This window comes from Camelus dromedarius, chromosome 9 (assembly GCF_036321535.1).
Source record: "Camelus dromedarius isolate mCamDro1 chromosome 9, mCamDro1.pat, whole genome shotgun sequence".
NCBI classification, from domain to species: Eukaryota; Metazoa; Chordata; class Mammalia; order Artiodactyla; family Camelidae; genus Camelus; species Camelus dromedarius.
The window spans coordinates 80,407,783-80,423,437 of NC_087444.1; the positions used below are offsets into that span (position 1 = coordinate 80,407,783).

A 15,655-nucleotide genomic window follows, 5' to 3' on the forward strand; every position below is an offset into this window, starting at 1 on the left:
CCTGCTGCTCCCACAGTGCCCCCAAGGGCACTTCTGGCCTCTAAGACACTTTAGACTCCATTCTCCAGAAGCCTCTGCATCTGTTCCCTCAATAGGGACTTGCCCCAGAGCCTTTGCCCATGCACCCTGCCAGACACACTCCTCTCCGAGTCACACTCACCCTTCCTGCGTCAGTCAAATGCCCTCCTCCCCATATCCTCCAGACCACACATCCACTGGCCCCACCTGGCCCCAGCCCCATCAGAGGCCACAGTGACCCAGAGACAGAATGAGCAATGTCATCTCTCCACAGTGGGCTGCTGGCTCCTCCCACACCCCTGGCCTTGCCCAGAAGGGCTACTCCTCCAGCGTGGGGCACTGGGCCCTGGACTCCTTGTTTCCCCAGCCAGGCAGACATCTGTGTATACATTCAAGTTTATTATTGCTCAGCCATGGGCCCAGGGTTGCCCCACACTGTGCAGCTGGGGATAAGGCCAGGCTGGGATTCATGACGACCCCCCCCCACCACCATCAGGTCTGGGGTGGAGGTGACAGGACAAGTGCGGGTGGTGATCAGCGTTGGGCCTGGGGCCTTCAGATGTCTGTGGGCTGAACAGATGGTCAGAGTCTCCAGGTTCCCTCACACACTGCCCGGTATATGTCGGGCGTCAAGGGCCGGAAGGCTCGGGCCTGGTTGTCCAGCACGAACAGCGGGTCAGCAATGACACCCACATTGAAGGCTTCTCGTACCAACCGGGACTTCATCAGTTTGAACGTGCCTGTTATCTCCAAGGCGTCCTGCAGGGGCAGACTGTGACCTCCACTGCGACTGCCCACGCCCACCTCCCAACCATCTATTTCAGCCACCCCGAGCTCACCTGGATACGAATGAATTGGGGGATGGCGTAGGCAGGGAGCCAAGTGCGGACGTGCTGGTACATCTTCTGCCCGTCGAAGGTCCGGCCGGGGGCCAGCTGCACGGCAGCCATGCCCACCTTGCCCTCACACCCTGTGGGGCACATCTTTCACTCGGGGACCCACCTCACGATGCCCGCGGCTGACGCTCGCCTGGGTCCCAGCAGCTCTCCCACCTCCCACAAAGCTGTTGGGAGGCCTGGAATGAGGTGAACCCTCCGCACCTGGCACAGACACACCGTAGACGTTCACCTCCTGCAGGAAGTCCACCTGTGCCAGCACGCCCTCCACCTCTCGCGTGGACACGTTCTCCCCCTTCCACCTGCGGGGTCAGAGAGGGTGCTGAGACCACGCCCCAGGGAGGGAGCCCCGCCTCCTGACCATCAGGCTACGCCCACCGGAACCCCACAGGCCCGCCCCTAGAAAGGGGAGGCCCCGCCTCTAGTCCACTAGGCCCCGCCTCGTCCTCACCAGGCTCTGCTCCCTCTGGAATCCGTAAGTCCCGCCCCTGGAAGGAAAGGCCCCGCCCCCTCCGCAATCCGGAGGTCCCGCCCCGTGGAAGCCCACCGGACCGGAAGGTGTCTCCGAGGCGGTCGCGGAAGCAGAGGAAGCCTTCCCGGTCCACGGTGAGCACGTCTCCAGAGTTGTAATAAACGTCGTTCGGGCGCCGCACGTTCCGCACCAGCTTCCTTTCCGACAGCTCCCGGGCTCCGCGGTAGCCCAGGAAAGGTTGGCGGCCTAGCACCTGGGTCAACAGGAGCCCGGCCTCCCCTGGGGGTAGGAGTGGGAGTTGCGGCATTAGCCGTGGCTGGGAACCTCAGGAGCCCACCGGACCGCGGCGCACTCTGCCAGGGAGGAGACGGAGAGAGACCCAGAGGTAGTGCCAGAGAGACCCAGACACGGATCCAGACAGAGACACAGAGACAGGGAGACAGCAAATGAGAGGTAGCAGGAGAGAGAAGGTGGCATCAGGAAGCCCACTAGAAACAGGAGACGGATACCCAGGATGGACGAGGGCAGAGGCCAATGGTGGAGGGAAGAGAGAGGCTGCGCCAGGACCTTGCAAGGCCCCAGGAGAAGGTACAGGACAAGAGATTAATGCCTGGGGCATGTGACTTCCACAGAGGCTCAAGAGAACAACTCAAGTGGACACCCAGAGACCCCGTGGAGCAGAAGGTTGAGGCAGAGGAGCTGGGCAGAGCTGAGAAGCTGGAAGGCAGAGGGCCCCATATGGTGGTCAGGCAGATGGGGATTCAGGGTCAGGGTGAGGGCAGCAGACACCACCACTGGGCACCAACCTTAAGGCTTTGGGTGGCTTTTTCCATCCACGGAGGAGATGGAGGGTTTCCACCCTTCCCACACCCAGGGGAGGTTCCCTGGCCCCTATACCTGGCCTCACAGGGATGCAGAGGCCCCGATTGTCCCTCACTGGCTCCTCAGTCTCCATGCTGAACTGTACAAGCTCGTAAGGGGACAGCATCTGAGTAGAGGGTTGGGGAGTGTCAGTAGAGGTCCTCTGGGCTCAGCCTCAATCAGGGCCACTACCACACTCAACACACTCACTCGAAGGAAGCAGCTTGTCTTGCCATGGGCCCCACAGCGCCCTGGATAGTTGACAAAGCCAACGTTGCCTTCGGTGGAGCCGTAGACTTCCCAGATCCGAATGGGGCCAAAGCGCTGCTGGAATGTCTCCCACACATCTGCCCGGAGTCCACTGCCAATCGCCAGGCGAACTGTATGTGTCCGGTCCTCTGGCCGCTGCAAGGACGTCCCAAGAAGGGTGAGAGGAGGTGCTCTGGGGCGTGCCCAGGAACCCTTCCCCAGGAGGGCTATCTTGGGTCCTTACCCAGGAGTTACCTAGTAGGTGATGAGGGGCCTACAACTGAAGGATCTACCCAGGTTCCTACTTGAGAGTAATAGTTATTTAGAGTCTATACCTGGAGAGTTACTTGCTGGGGTTACCTAGAGTGATACCTAGGGGTGACTGGAGGCCTCAACTGGGGTCTTACCTCAGGAGTCTTATATAGGGGTAGTTACCTGAAACTGGGGGGCAGTTAACTAGAGGCCTTACCAAGTGGGGTTACTTGGGGGCCTTACCTGAATGTAACCAGGGGAGTGACTTGAAACTTCATCTTGGGGAGTTATCTGGGGACCTTACTTGTGGGTAGTTACCTGGAGCCTCTCCCTGAGGGGTTACCTAGAGACTACTTGGAGGGATACCTGGGGACCTTGCTTAGAGACAGTTCCCTGGAGTTCATGTGATCCGTAAGGATAGGACCAGCTGTCATCTAGTGAGTTTACCCTGAGCCACAACCTGTTCTAGGCACTTGACCTGTTTAATTCTCACAATACCCTTTGAGGAATATCTGCCCAAGGTGGTGCAGCTGATCTTCAAAGGAGCCATGGTTGGAAACCTTGCGTGGGACTCATTATCTGCGCCTCGTGCCTGGGGTGTTTTCCCTGAGGGCCCTCGCTTGAGTCCTGGAAACCTCACCTGGGGTGTTCCCCTTGGAGCCCTAATCTTAGCACCTCACCTGGGGAGTGTTGCACAGGTACCGCAGGACCTCGCCCACGTACTGAATCACAGTCACACCATGCTGCCGACAGTCGTCCCAGAAGCAGGAGGCAGAGAACTTGGGGGCCAGGACACAGGTCACTCCTGGGAGGGAGGAGAGGAGAGGGCTTCAGGCCATGCTTCCAGGCTACTGTGAGAAGCTGCTTTGATCACCTGACTGTGGCCCCTGAAGCCCAGGGTCATCCTGTGTTGCTGGCCCAGCCAGAAGGGTTCCAATGAGAAGAGCATGGCTGAAACTGGGTTTGAATTCTGTCTCCAGTATGTGGAAAGCTCGGTGCCGGTACAGAGTGAGCACTGCTAAATGAGGACTGTGACTAGTAATTGTTCTTGACTGTGATGAATATCTAGCTGGGCAGGCGGGTAGGTGGCTGAAAAGGTGGGTGGAAGGATGGATGGGCAATGTATGGGCTGGTTGGTGGATGGATATATGGATGTTTTGAAGGGTGGACACGTGGATTAATAGATTTTAGGGGACTCTGCGTTCACCCCAGGAAAGTGCTCCCTCCTTTTCTGATCCCCTCCTCTGCTGCTGGCTCTGTGGATGGCACTCTCCCCACCTCAGCCCTCACCCTCAGCACAAGCCTGCAAGTTAAACATCCTCCCTGCGCTGAGAGGGACAGCTGTTCAGATGGTTGGTGAGGTAGCAAGTGTGTATCTTCTCTGAGGTTGTAGCTTGAGGGAGGTGGAACAGATGCCAGGTCCTTGTGAGTGACAGCTTTGTTAGCAACCCCTAGTGAAATGCCTGGATTCTGGAAAGGTCTTCAAGAGCTGGTAAAACCAGAGGGGAGGTGGATAGGAATTTTTCCAATTAGAGCTTCCCAATTCTTCTTAGCCTCTCTAAGGCAGGAATACAGTTTTGAGCAGCCTCCAGCATGACAAACTAGGAAGCACCACGCACTCCACCAAAACTCTTGGCCAGAATAATTGAACTGAGTCTAAAAACATCTCTGGAGGGCATGTCTAGTCTAATAGGAAATGTGGGAGGAAGAGGAGCAGAGACCAAACAAAAAAGTAAAATGAGAACACTTCAACTGCAAAAAGACAATTAAGACAATTGGGGAAATTTTAACAGAAAGTGCTTGTCAGATGATATCAGAGTTTCTATTTTTGTTTTTTTTTTTATGATACCTTCTGCTTTTCTCACATTGCATTTTTACATTAGTTTAAACACAGTATATACAGTATATCATTTTACTCTTTTTTCCCAGTTAGCTGCATAGCAGAATCAGAGTTACTGTTAATTTTTTCAGGTGTGATAATCAGTGTGGTTACAATTTTTTAAGTCCTTACATGTCAGAGATACATACTGCAATATGTACAGGCAAAAAGATAGTGTCTAGAATGTGCTCTAAAATAATCCAGAAAGAAGGGAGGGAGCACATATGAAATAAAAGTGGCAACACGTTAACAGTTGCTGAGGCCGGGTGAGGATATGTGAGGCATTGTCAAACTACTTGCTCTGCTTTTGTGTGTTTTGAAATTGTCCGTGATTTTTTTTAAATTATATAAAATATGAGAGTGAAAAAGACAAATGAGAGTAAGGGGGAGATGACAAACAAAACACAGAACAGCAAAATGCTGGTGGTGGCTGAAGCTGGGTGTTGGGATATGAGGATTCATGTAGAAAAGTTTAGAAATGTTTTTGTTTCAGTATTTTCCATGTTGAAATTTTAGAGGAAAAAAAAAAAACAGACTGGAGAGCTCACAGTCTGAATTCATGGTCAGGCGTCTAGGGTGCCAGCGGGTGGAACACTTGGTGAGTGGTCCCTCACTGGCCCCACCAGCGACAAGAATTGACGTGAGTGACCAACATTCATACCAGCTCTTGTCACCTCCTGACCACGGTACAGCTACTGAGGACTACGTGGGGGTCCAGGCCTCTGTCCTCGTGATCCTGGAGCTGCTGTGTGTCCCTTGTCAGAGGTGAGAACCTGGGGTGCTGGGTAACCTCTGGGGCCTCATCACCCTGACATCTGGTCTGGTGTTCCTGGGCAGGGGAGCTCAGAGGAGGGCTTACCAAGCTCCAGGCAGCTGAGGACCCCAAGGACGAGCCCCATCGTGTGGTATAGAGGCAGGACCGAGTAGACCACGTCGTCAGCTGTGACCCCAAACAGGGTCAGCATACTGCTTATGTGCAGCACCCGCTCGTAGGTGAGGATGGCTGGCTTCGGGAGCCCTGGGGGTGAAGGGACAGGAGTGAGGTGGTGCAAGGACGGCACGAGGGGCCAGCAGGCCAAAGTGGGTCTCCATGCCCAGGTCTGCACTGCCAGGGGTTTGAGGCTCTTGAAAGGAGGTGAAGTGTGGGACCTGTGCGTGGGTTTGGGAGGACAAGTTGGATTGGGGTTCAGAAGCTGAACTCCAAAGCTCAGGGTTTCGGTGGCTGTTTACTTAAGGGCAAGGCAGGACTCTGGCGCTGACCACTCAGATAACATTGGGGGTCAAGGTTCAGGCCAGGTGTCACAATCAAAGGGCAGGGTGGGTTTCAGAGGTCCAGTCTGAGGCACAGGTCAGAGGTTGGGGCAAGGACAGCTGGGCACCCTCACCGGTGGTCCCTGAGGTGTAGATGAACAGGGCTGGACTCCGCGGCTTGATCTCAGCTCGCAGCTCAGCGGGCACAGGGTCTGGGGGCGCGGCCTCAAGGGCGGCGCCCAGAGCCCCCACCCCCAGCGTCGGGGAGGAGTAGCTGAGGTAGAAGCAGCGGATGTCTTCTGCCTGCAGCTTGGGAAGCACCTCCTCCAGGTTCTCCCGGAGGTCTGCAGGGATGGGGCAGAGGAGGAACTTAGGAGAAGGGACCCGAGACCCAGAGATGGGCAGGGGAACCACTGCTAGTCACAGAGGAAGCAGCCAGCAGAAAAAAAAAAAAATCACCTGTCTAAGCTCTAAAGAGCCCCATAATTAGTTTTTTGGGGCAGAGAAGATTGAAATGTCCATGGTGAAGAAAAAACAAAACTGGTGCCCACAGAATGACTTCCCAGTAGCTAAGTTTTGACCCTAATTGCCTGTGAGGGTGGATAGGGTGCACAGAGCCCTTGTCCAGGCCCCACCAGGACCCTCTGAACAGCAGTCCTCCACGTCTGTCCCCAGTCCCTGTCCCCACCCCCTCCGACCTCCGCTGGTCTCTGTGGTCCTCACCTGGGTCCACTATCAGCACCTGAGCCCCAGAGCTCAGCACTGCGTGCACCAGAGGCGCCCCCCGGCTGTGCGGGTTGATCCAGGCCACCGGACAGCCCAGCTTGGCTAGCCCCAGCCACAAGGCCAGGGCAGCCATGGTCTGTGAAGGCAGCATCAGGAGGGCGGTGGGCTCCCTGGCATGCAGGCCCAGGGCACCACCCAGCTCAGCTCTCATGGCCCATGCTGCCCGGCAGGCTTGGGCGTCCAGCTCCCTGAAGGTGACCGACTGGCTCCCTGGCCCCGTCCACACCAAGATCGTGCGCCCTGGCTGGGCTCGCGCCCACCGCTCAAAGGAATCTACGAAGGTATCAGGCCTCCGACGGTTCAGGCGCACCCAGGTCTTCAGGCCCAGGCAGAGGATGCTGAAGGTGTAGTTCAGGTCAGCAGGCAGCCAGCGCAGCGCTGGGGGTGGCTGTGCTGGCAGCAGGGCCAGTGTGATGGCCACAGCTGCCACACTCAGCCAGGGGGGCATCCAGGGGCCCAGCCAGGGCCACCCCAGCAGGGCCAGCCCCAGAAGCACCAAGCAGATGGAGTCTCCCAGGAGCCAGCGCAGCACCAGGGCCACTACTGCTGGCCATGCTGACTGCCCCAGGCCTCCCACCAGCAACAGCAAAAAGGCCAGACGCCACCCGATGTCCATGGCACCTGCTTCTGCCTCAGAAATGTCCAGGAGTGCTCACTGCCCAGGTTGACAGCCCATTGGCCCCACCCCCTGGCTGTGGCCCAGGCTCTGTTAACCAGGGTGCTGGCTTCAGGACTCTGCACGCAGCTCTTCTCAGCCCCACCTGTCTGCTTCGCTCTGCTGGGTCTTCTGCATGGCTCCAGTACCCCTTCCCCTGTCCCACCCACTGTGTGCCAGGCACTTGGGAAACAGGCAGAAATCCTTGCTTGCAGAGAACTGCACTTTCAGTCAGGCCAAATGCAAAATCAGCAGGCTACCAAAGCAACTCTGGCTGTGAGCACTGCCTACCTGTCTGCAAACCTCACCAGGAGGTTCTCCTGTGGCACCTACTTAATCTGATCCACGGGGAGATGGGGCCTGGCCAGGGTGAGCCACTAGACTCTTGCCAGGTACACAGCAGGTACTCTGTAAGCATGTGAAAACTGCAGTGCCTGAATTGAAACCTAGCTCTGACCAACCCCCCCCAACCCATGTGTTCCACTCTGCAGCACTCTACATCAGTGGGGACCATGCTCAGGATTCAGGAGGCTGAATGTGGGTCTGGCAGTCTATGCACCATTGGACCTGAAAAGCCTTCGCCCCTCATCTCTGGGAGGCATTCACGGGGTAGTGCAAGGAACTGTTGCTATTGGCCCAGGAGCACGGCAAGTTGGGCCAGGGCAGCACACCACTGACCACACCCCCTTCAACTGGCTCCCCATGCTTTGGATAGGGTGCCCAGGCCATGGCCGGCAATGGACAGAGGCAGGAGGAAAGTAGCCTGGACCTGACACTGGCCAGCCAGCTTCAGCAGCCCTGTGAGCAGTCGAAGAGTTCTGGCTGCTGCTTTCTGTCCTTCCCCCACCCAGCCCTGCCTGACACTACAGCACCTGCCGCCCAGGGCAGTTATCCTGGGGCTCAGATCCCCTAATGGCAGCATGGCCACAAAGACCCTCTGTGCTCTCCAAAAGTGAGGTGCTCAAACCATCATGTCCATAGGGAAGGGGGAGGGGAATCTGAAGGCAGGGAGTCTGGCTGGAAGAAAAGGGTAGGGGGGCGGGGGGTGCTTGAAATCTGCGCCTTGGACAGCAGTCGCAGGACTGTAGTCAGGGATTTCCCACACGTGGCCTCCTTCTCCGAGAACCACCTCAAATGGGGCTGGCCTGAACCCCTCCCCACAGGGCCGAGGGCTCTAGGAGAGCCAAGCACCAGTCATGAGCACCCCACTCCCACCCAGAGAACAGAGGTACGAGATGGCAAAGTGGACCATCCTGTCCCAACCCAAGGGAGCCCAAGGAGCGGCAGGGGTGCTGGCCAGGGATAGGGGCACCAGGACCCAAGGCCCACAGCCGATCTGTGAAGGCGAGGAACACAGGCGTCCCAGAGCTCGTAATTCAGTACTTGGGGCCCATGGTCCAGTCCTTTATTACAGAGCAGGGGCTCCCAGACTAGGCCTCTGTCCATGACGGGTCCACCTGAGGCTCCTTAGATGCCAGATGAGGGAGTAGCTCGGGGTGGGGCGCCAGGGACCTCGACCGGCCTAATACAGGAGCAGCCCTAGACTCCGCCCACTCACGGGAGAGGGAGGGGAGTGAATCCCAGCTGGAGTCAAGAATCCTGGGCTCGGCACCATGGGTGAGTCCTGGTTCAGGCTGGAGATGATCCAGTTTCCAGAGGTGGTCGGGTCCTCGACCAGCCCGCCACCGCCCCGAGGGTCTGAATACGTGGGAGGAGAGGAGTGAGGCGAGCTGGGCTGGAGAAAAGGGTGGAAGCAGAAGGAAGGCCTGCGCTGAGGAAAAAGCGTGGTTTGGCTGCGGGAACGTGGTCCAGGTGCCGCAGCAGGTGTCGCCTCCTCGGTGCGCGCTGCCGACCCCGGGGGGAGTGGTCAGGCCCCAGGCCAGGGTCAGGGCGCAGGGTGCGCTGCCAGGTGGCGCTCCAGCAGCGCGCGGTGCGAGAAGACCTTGCCGCAGGCAGGGCAGGGCGCGCGCTCTGGCCGGTGGGTGCGCATATGCACGTTGAGCGAGCTCTTCTGCGTGAAGCGCTTGGCGCAAACAGCGCACTGGAAGGCGCGCACGCCCGTGTGCGTGACCATGTGCTTGAGCAGGTAGTCGCGCAGCGAGAAAGATCGCCAGCACACGGCGCACTGATGGGGCTTCTCCCCTGAGGGCGACAAAGGCAGGCAGCGCACTCAGGTCAGCTGGGAAGGGGCCCCGGGGTGCCTTTGTCAGGCAGGGACTCTACTCCTCACCCGGACCAACCTTCAACCCAGAATCCCCCCGCCCGGCAGGGACGGACCTCTCCCAGACCCTTAGGGTCAAACCTGTGTACCACTGCCTGTCAGTGTCCCACAACTCCAACAGGTAGAGAACCCCGCAGGTCTAGGACATCGTTCCCCATCGAGGCTGACCACTCAGGTCTACCCCACCTCCAGGGACCTCCCAGCCCCCAAACGCACAGCATCTGGCACAGGGCTGGGTGCCCCTCCCCCACCCCTACCACGCCAAGAGAGCATTCTGAACTCTCTGGACGCTGGCCACCGTTCTGAGGACAGTCCAGCAAGGCCAGTATCTTTACACTGGGTGAGACCCAGGCATACCTGCCCCCTCTCTGCTGGCCGCCATAATGTCCCCGGGGTGAGAGTAGGATGCCCCCCTCACCTTGAATCAGAGAAGGGATGACAGGCTGTGTCTACCCCTAAGGTCTTCAAGTATTAACAAAAAAGCCTGTCTCCAATGATCAAGGGGCTCAGAGACCCACCCCGACTCACCCGAGTGGATGAACATGTGCTTGGTGTAGTTTTTCCGAGAGCTGAACGTCTTGCGGCAGTGACTGCACTCGTAGGCGGGCGGCTCGGCCCCCGGGGCGCGCGCAGTGGTTGTCGAGGGGGCCACGGTGGGAGCGGCCGGTGGGGCCGAGGCTTCCCCCAGAGGCGCGCTGGGAGCTGCGTCTGGCTGGAGCGAAGGGTAAAAGGCGGGCGGGGGCGCGGGGGCCGGCCCAGAGGGCGCGGGAGGGGTTTGCGCAGGTGTCCCGGGAGCGCCCAGATGAAAGGGGAAAAGCGCGACAGGCGGCCCAGGGGTCTTCACGCCAGGTGGACGGGGTACAGACAGGACGCAGTCGGGCGGGGCCGGGGTCTCGGTGGGACAGCCTTCAGGGGCGGTTTGATCCCGGTCTTGCCAAGAGGAGACGTAGCTGTCGGGGAACACGTCCTCGGCCGCAGAAGTCCCCCGGAGGAAGTCCCTCCCGTCTCCGCCGTAATCAGAGAGGCCGGCGGGCGCAGGCGGCTCCTCGCGCGCTGCATCAGCGGCCGCGGGGAGGAAGCCCGCGGTGCAGTCGGGGAAAGAAGGGGGCGCCTGGCCCTCACCCGGGCCGCCACCTTCGCCATCCTCGCCGTCGGTCTCGTCATCTGTCTCCTCCTCGTCGTCGTCACCGCCGTCGTCTGGGGCCGCGGTCAGAGCGGGGTCGGCATCTGAGCCCTCCGCCTTGGCAGAAGCGGGGGGCGCAGGCAGCTGCAGGCGCGCGGGCTGGCGTTGCTTGCGGCTGTGCGCGGCACCGGTGTGGCCTGGGGGTCGGGCGGCCAGCAAGTGGCGCAGGCGGTGGCGCAGCTGCGCGGGCGCGAGCGGCGGGGGCACTGGCGTTGGCAGGGGCGCGGGCGCGGGGGTGCCCGAGGCAGGGGCGCGGGCGCGGGCGATGATCTGTGTGCATTCGTCGATCACCGTCTGGATGCGCAGCACCGACGCGGCTGTGAGCACCTGCAGCGCTTCACCCTGCGCCACCACTAGCGAGCCGCTGTAGAGGAACTCGACGAGCTGGCGCACTGTCTGCGCGGGCACCACAGGGGGCACGCGGATCTCGGAGTGGCCGAGCAGCAACTTGTCCTGGAAGAAGGGCGAGCCAGCGGCCAACACACAGCGATGTGCACGCAGTGAAGCCTCGCGGATGCGCACAGTCACGTCACAGAAGTGCCCACCCAGCCGCTGCCCGTTGAGGGTCTCAAGCAGAGAGCGGGAGAAGTTCTGCAGGTGAATGTGATGCACCGCCTCGGTCGCCGCCATCTGCACCGAACAAGGGGGTGTGAGTGAGGGGAAGTCAGACGGGGACCGCCCCCCTCTCTGCTTCAGCGTTCCCATCCCTTCAGCGGGACAGGGCCCAAGGGTGACCCACACCCCAGGCTCCAGGAGCCTCAGCCCTCTCCAACGCCCCTGGTCTCCTCGAAGTCCTGGTCACCAACACAGCAGGACGCCCCGCCCCCACTCCAGGACTTCTGCAGCCCCCTCTGCCTCCACAGCCCCCAGCACACCGCTGGGAGAGGGTTGGGGGTACCAAAGGTTTGCCCCCTCCCGTTCTTGCTTCCTGCCAGAAGTGGGGAGGACCAGGGCTCCTGTCCCCCATCCTGCCCCACCCATTCACCCTTTCCCTAACTCCCAACATCCATAAGCCTTCCCCACGTCCCCTTCCCGTCGTCCTCCGAGGGGACAGTCCTGTGGAGAAGAGGGCAGAAACCCTTATCTAGAACAGGCTGCCAGGTCTCACCCACTCCCCACCCTGCTGGCTGTGGCTCCCACTGCTAGAAACTTCTTTCTGATCTCCCCTTGACACAGTCCTCAACCTTTGGAGCATCTAAGGCCCTGTGCAGACCCAGGTCTGCTGCCTCAAAACCTGGTTGTATTAACGAGTGTATACGGAGGTCTTTGCAGCGGGGAGGCTGGCACGACCTGCCTCTGGGGCTAAGCGATTGGGGGTGAGCATAGTCACAAAGAGCTGAGAGGCGGTTGGGCCTTAGTCTGGCAGGTGCCCTACTAGAGGAAGATACATGGTCTCTGGCAGACCCCAGCACAGCTGGTAGGAGATGCCTCCTGCAGCCTGGTGCTTCCTGGAATCTTGATGGAGCCTGTGGGGTGCAGGGTGTGAGTTTGCCATAGAAAGGGGGCCTGTGCACTGCACAGAGGGGTGTAATTGGCTGAGTGCAGCTGGAGCAACAGAGGCCTCGAGATAGGCATGGCTGAGCAATCTGGAAGCTTCTTGTTAAACTGTGGCCTTGAAACCCCAGCACTGCCCACCCTCAGGTACCGGAAAGGGGAGGGAGTACTGCCCCCCAGGAAACTCTAGGAATCTGAGAAGCTCTGCTGCTTCACCATCAAACAGGCACCATGCCTGCTAGGCCTGTTTCCCCTCTATCAGATAAGGCTGAGATACCTGGCTCACCTTGCACTGAGGCCACACACACCTCCAGTCAATCCAGACACAGGATATACCCTGAGACCCGCCCATTCTGCACCAGCCTGGCTCAGGTGGGGTCACAGCCCCAGAGTGAGGCCTCTCTTAACCCTTGGGGTCTACTGGGGTCTCAGACTCACGCCCTCTGGCTCCTTATGCCCAAACCACCTTTCCTTTGCTGAGGTCATGCATGCTCCACATCTGACCCCTCAGACCACTTTGCATACCTCTACTGCCCCAGTAACCTCCTCCCGGCCCCCCACCTCCTGGTCTATTCCCTACGCGACAGGCAGAGGGAGCCTGTTCAGACCTAACAGATCAGGACCCTCCTTAGCTCAGAGCTCCTCATGGCAGTTCCTTGAACAGGCCAAGTCTTTGCACGTGCCATTACCTCTACCACAAACACTCTTCACTGTCTTTATTCACCCAGCATCTAAAGAATTCCAAATCCGTGCCCGGGCGACGAGGGAAGAAACCTGCGCCTCAATCCGTGGGGACTGAACCCTTCCTCTTACGATCCTTCCCCTCCCTGCTCCCCGGCAGGCTCCGATTACAGGGCAGGTGCAGCAGAGCCTTCTGGGCGCTTCGGAACAAAGGCCCACCTTGAGACGCTGCACCCAAGCATCCTCACCACCACGCTTTGGTGCACACCATGCTCATTGCTGTGATCACCCTCTCCCGTTCTCTGCGCCATTGCTCATGCCTCACCCTGAGACCAGCGCCCTTCTCTGATCTGCTGCCGCCGTACCCGCTCCAGACCCAGCCGGCCTAGGTTTCCCGCCTCCGCGCCCTGCCCCAGTCCTGCAGCGCCCCCTCACGTATGCAGCGCGCGCTCCAAGCCTAGCGCGGCCGCCCCTGCCGTGGCACACCCCAGCCTCCCCGCCGGCCCTGCGGCAGGGGGATGCCCGCCTGACCCCACCTCCGGCTCCTCCTCAGGCACCAGGCCGGGCAGTGGCCGCCTCCAGCTCACCACCTCCGGGGCTGCACTTCCGGGCCACAAGGCCCGCGGAACCAAATTCCGCAGCCGCTGCGGCGCGGGGAAGTACTAGGTCAGTGCACGTTTCCGGTGTCTCCATGGAGATCAGCCGCCGCCACCAGGACGCACTTCCGGCTCTCGTCTGGGAACCAAAGTCGCAGGAGCGAGGGAAGCTTGCGGCGTCCCCTAGAGACGGGGCGGGGGCGGGGCCTGCGCTGTCACTCTTCGGGCCACGCCCCCTCACGTGTGCTGGGCGAGAATGAGGGTGAGAGGGCTCTCTGCGCTGAAGACCCGGGAGGGTCCCGGCAGGCTTGAACCCAACCACATCCGGGAGTCGGTTTCCTCCTCGTAACCTGGGTGCGAGCAGCGGCAGGGCTCGCCCTGGTGTCGGACTCCAGCCCAGTGTGGGGCCTGGGGGCTGCGAGTGGGATGCGGCCCGGCTCTGAGCCGCGTCCCAGGTAGAAGGTGGAGGCAGCTGACTCGATGCCCCTACAGCAGGCCCACCTTCCCCAGGGCGAATAGTGAACAAGTAAACGTCCACTGAACGCCCTCTGCAGGCCCCACTCTGGGGCGGCACTCAGAAGAGAAAGGGAGTTGGGGCCGAGATGGATGGTACGTCTTCCAGGAGGGTGGTGCGTGCGTGGCCAGACTCCAAAGACCAGAAGGCACTTTAGGGGACAGAATCGTGGGAAGAGTTCTCTGGGCAGAGGAACAGCCTTGGTCTGTTGGCTGTCCACCACACCCATGACCCAGGCCCCCTAAATGGTGAGGCTGCGGTGGTAGGCTTCCTGGGCCCACACATGGGGGCTGAAGGGTGGCAGGCGGGCCTGGACCTCAGTGGACCCCAGGCCTTTTGCAGCAGGCGTGGAATCTGGCGCGGAGGGGCCTGACTTCTCAGCTGCCAGTATAGGGACAAAGTCAGCGTGCTTGCTTCCCACCTTAGGTAGCTGCTGAGCCAGTGTGATGAAGGTTAGGAAAGGGAGGGGATATGCTGGTGGGGAGACCACTGTCCCCAGCGGCAGCCTGTTCCATGGCCCGTGCCCTGAGGAACCTCATTAAAATCCGAATCTCATGGCCTTATTGTCCTCATCCAGAATCTGGGCCCCTCACCATGGCCTACCCAGCTCACAGGGTCTCCTCCATCCAACCTCTCCTCCCCAGTTCCTATCACTGCTAATTCTTCTCTGGCTTTACAGGCCCCTTGCTGTGCCCACCTCGACCTGTGAGGCCAGGGGTTCAACTGTGTCCTTCACCTTGACAGGCAGCTGCTGCCCAAACTGTGACCCAAACAGGAGTGGAGGTGCCAACAGCTGCTTCACCCTGCCCTGCACCTGATTCCATAGGACTCTGGGGCATTAGGTCAGAATTCTGAAAATGCCTCTTCCAACATTCTATGCCCAAATGCCCAGACCTGTGAACAGTTACAGTACATGGCAGACATAATAAAGGTTACTAATCAGCCGACCTTAAAGGAGGAGATGGTCCTGCAGTGTTTGAGTGGGCCCAAGGGAACCATGAGGGCCCTTAGAGGCAGAAGCAGAAACAGACTTGAAGGAGGAGAAGGAGGCCAGGGCTTTGAAGGTGGGAGGCCCACGTGACAAGAAATATGGGGGGGGGGTTGAGTCGAGAATCTGAGAAGGGCCCTGGGAGACAGCCAGCAAGAAAACAGGGACCTCATTCCTACCCTGCATGGAACTGGGTTCTGCCAACAACCTGACTGAGATAGGAAGCCGGCTCTTCCCCAGAACTTCCAGATGAGAGCCCGGCCCTGCCCACAGCATCATGGCATCCTGTGTGAGATCCAAGCAGATTACGCTGCCCAGGTTTCTGACCTACAGAACGGTGAGCTAATAATTGATGTTTTCAGCCACAGAGTTTGTCGTAATGTGTTAAGTAGCAACAGAAAATGAACACAGCTGCCAGAGACTCAGGGCCTTCGCACAGGAAATCTGATAAATACCTGCCGATTGCCTGTCTCTTGCTGAATGCTTTATTCCTGCCTTACCAGCGTGTATTAGGCACTGTGGTGGTCTCATCTCCCATCCTACGAGCAGAGGGACTCCCGCGTAAGAGAGGGAACCAGCCATCCAGGTGTGGCTGAAACAGCATCAGGGCAAGTGGAAAGGCATATGTGAGGGCTGTAAGCAGGGAGGGTGGCCCTCCT

The 15,655-nt window shown here is 59.4% G+C and overlaps 2 protein-coding genes and 1 long non-coding RNA gene across 7 annotated transcripts; 1 reads left to right on the forward strand and 2 right to left on the reverse strand.

The window, feature by feature from the left end:
* Nucleotides 1–402: 402 nt before the first annotated feature.
* On the reverse strand, nt 403–8,562 carry SLC27A5 (solute carrier family 27 member 5). 2 transcript variants are annotated; one of them, XM_010989219.3, is made up of 10 exons: nt 6,602–8,562; nt 6,013–6,222; nt 5,487–5,645; nt 3,429–3,553; nt 2,458–2,652; nt 2,284–2,374; nt 1,467–1,665; nt 1,119–1,216; nt 858–988; nt 403–777 (listed from the first exon to the last, which is right to left on the reverse strand). In XM_010989219.3, the coding sequence occupies exons 1-10, from the start codon at nt 7,278–7,280 to the stop codon at nt 601–603; spliced, it is 2,064 nt and encodes a 687-aa protein (XP_010987521.2). In that variant the 5' UTR covers nt 7,281–8,562; the 3' UTR covers nt 403–600. The 2 variants fall into 2 exon arrangements, with proteins under 2 accessions (XP_010987521.2, XP_031313318.1); XM_031457458.2 differs by lacking the exon at nt 403–777 and having other exon boundaries at nt 861–988; nt 1,462–1,665.
* A 132-nt stretch (nt 8,563–8,694) lies between these two features.
* On the reverse strand, nt 8,695–13,500 carry ZBTB45 (zinc finger and BTB domain containing 45). 4 transcript variants are annotated; one of them, XM_031457474.2, is made up of 3 exons: nt 13,435–13,500; nt 10,069–11,353; nt 8,695–9,461 (listed from the first exon to the last, which is right to left on the reverse strand). In XM_031457474.2, the coding sequence occupies exons 2-3, from the start codon at nt 11,351–11,353 to the stop codon at nt 9,205–9,207; spliced, it is 1,542 nt and encodes a 513-aa protein (XP_031313334.2). In that variant the 5' UTR covers nt 13,435–13,500; the 3' UTR covers nt 8,695–9,204. The 4 variants fall into 4 exon arrangements, with proteins under 4 accessions (XP_031313334.2, XP_064346026.1, XP_064346027.1 ...); XM_064489956.1 differs by lacking the exon at nt 13,435–13,500 and adding an exon at nt 13,224–13,402; XM_064489957.1 differs by lacking the exon at nt 13,435–13,500 and adding an exon at nt 13,118–13,210.
* A 104-nt stretch (nt 13,501–13,604) lies between these two features.
* Nucleotides 13,605–14,962, forward strand: LOC105096798 (uncharacterized). Its single transcript, XR_837870.3, has 2 exons — nt 13,605–14,103; nt 14,688–14,962. It is a non-coding gene; the product is annotated as an uncharacterized LOC105096798 (long non-coding RNA).
* Nucleotides 14,963–15,655: the final 693 nt, after the last annotated feature.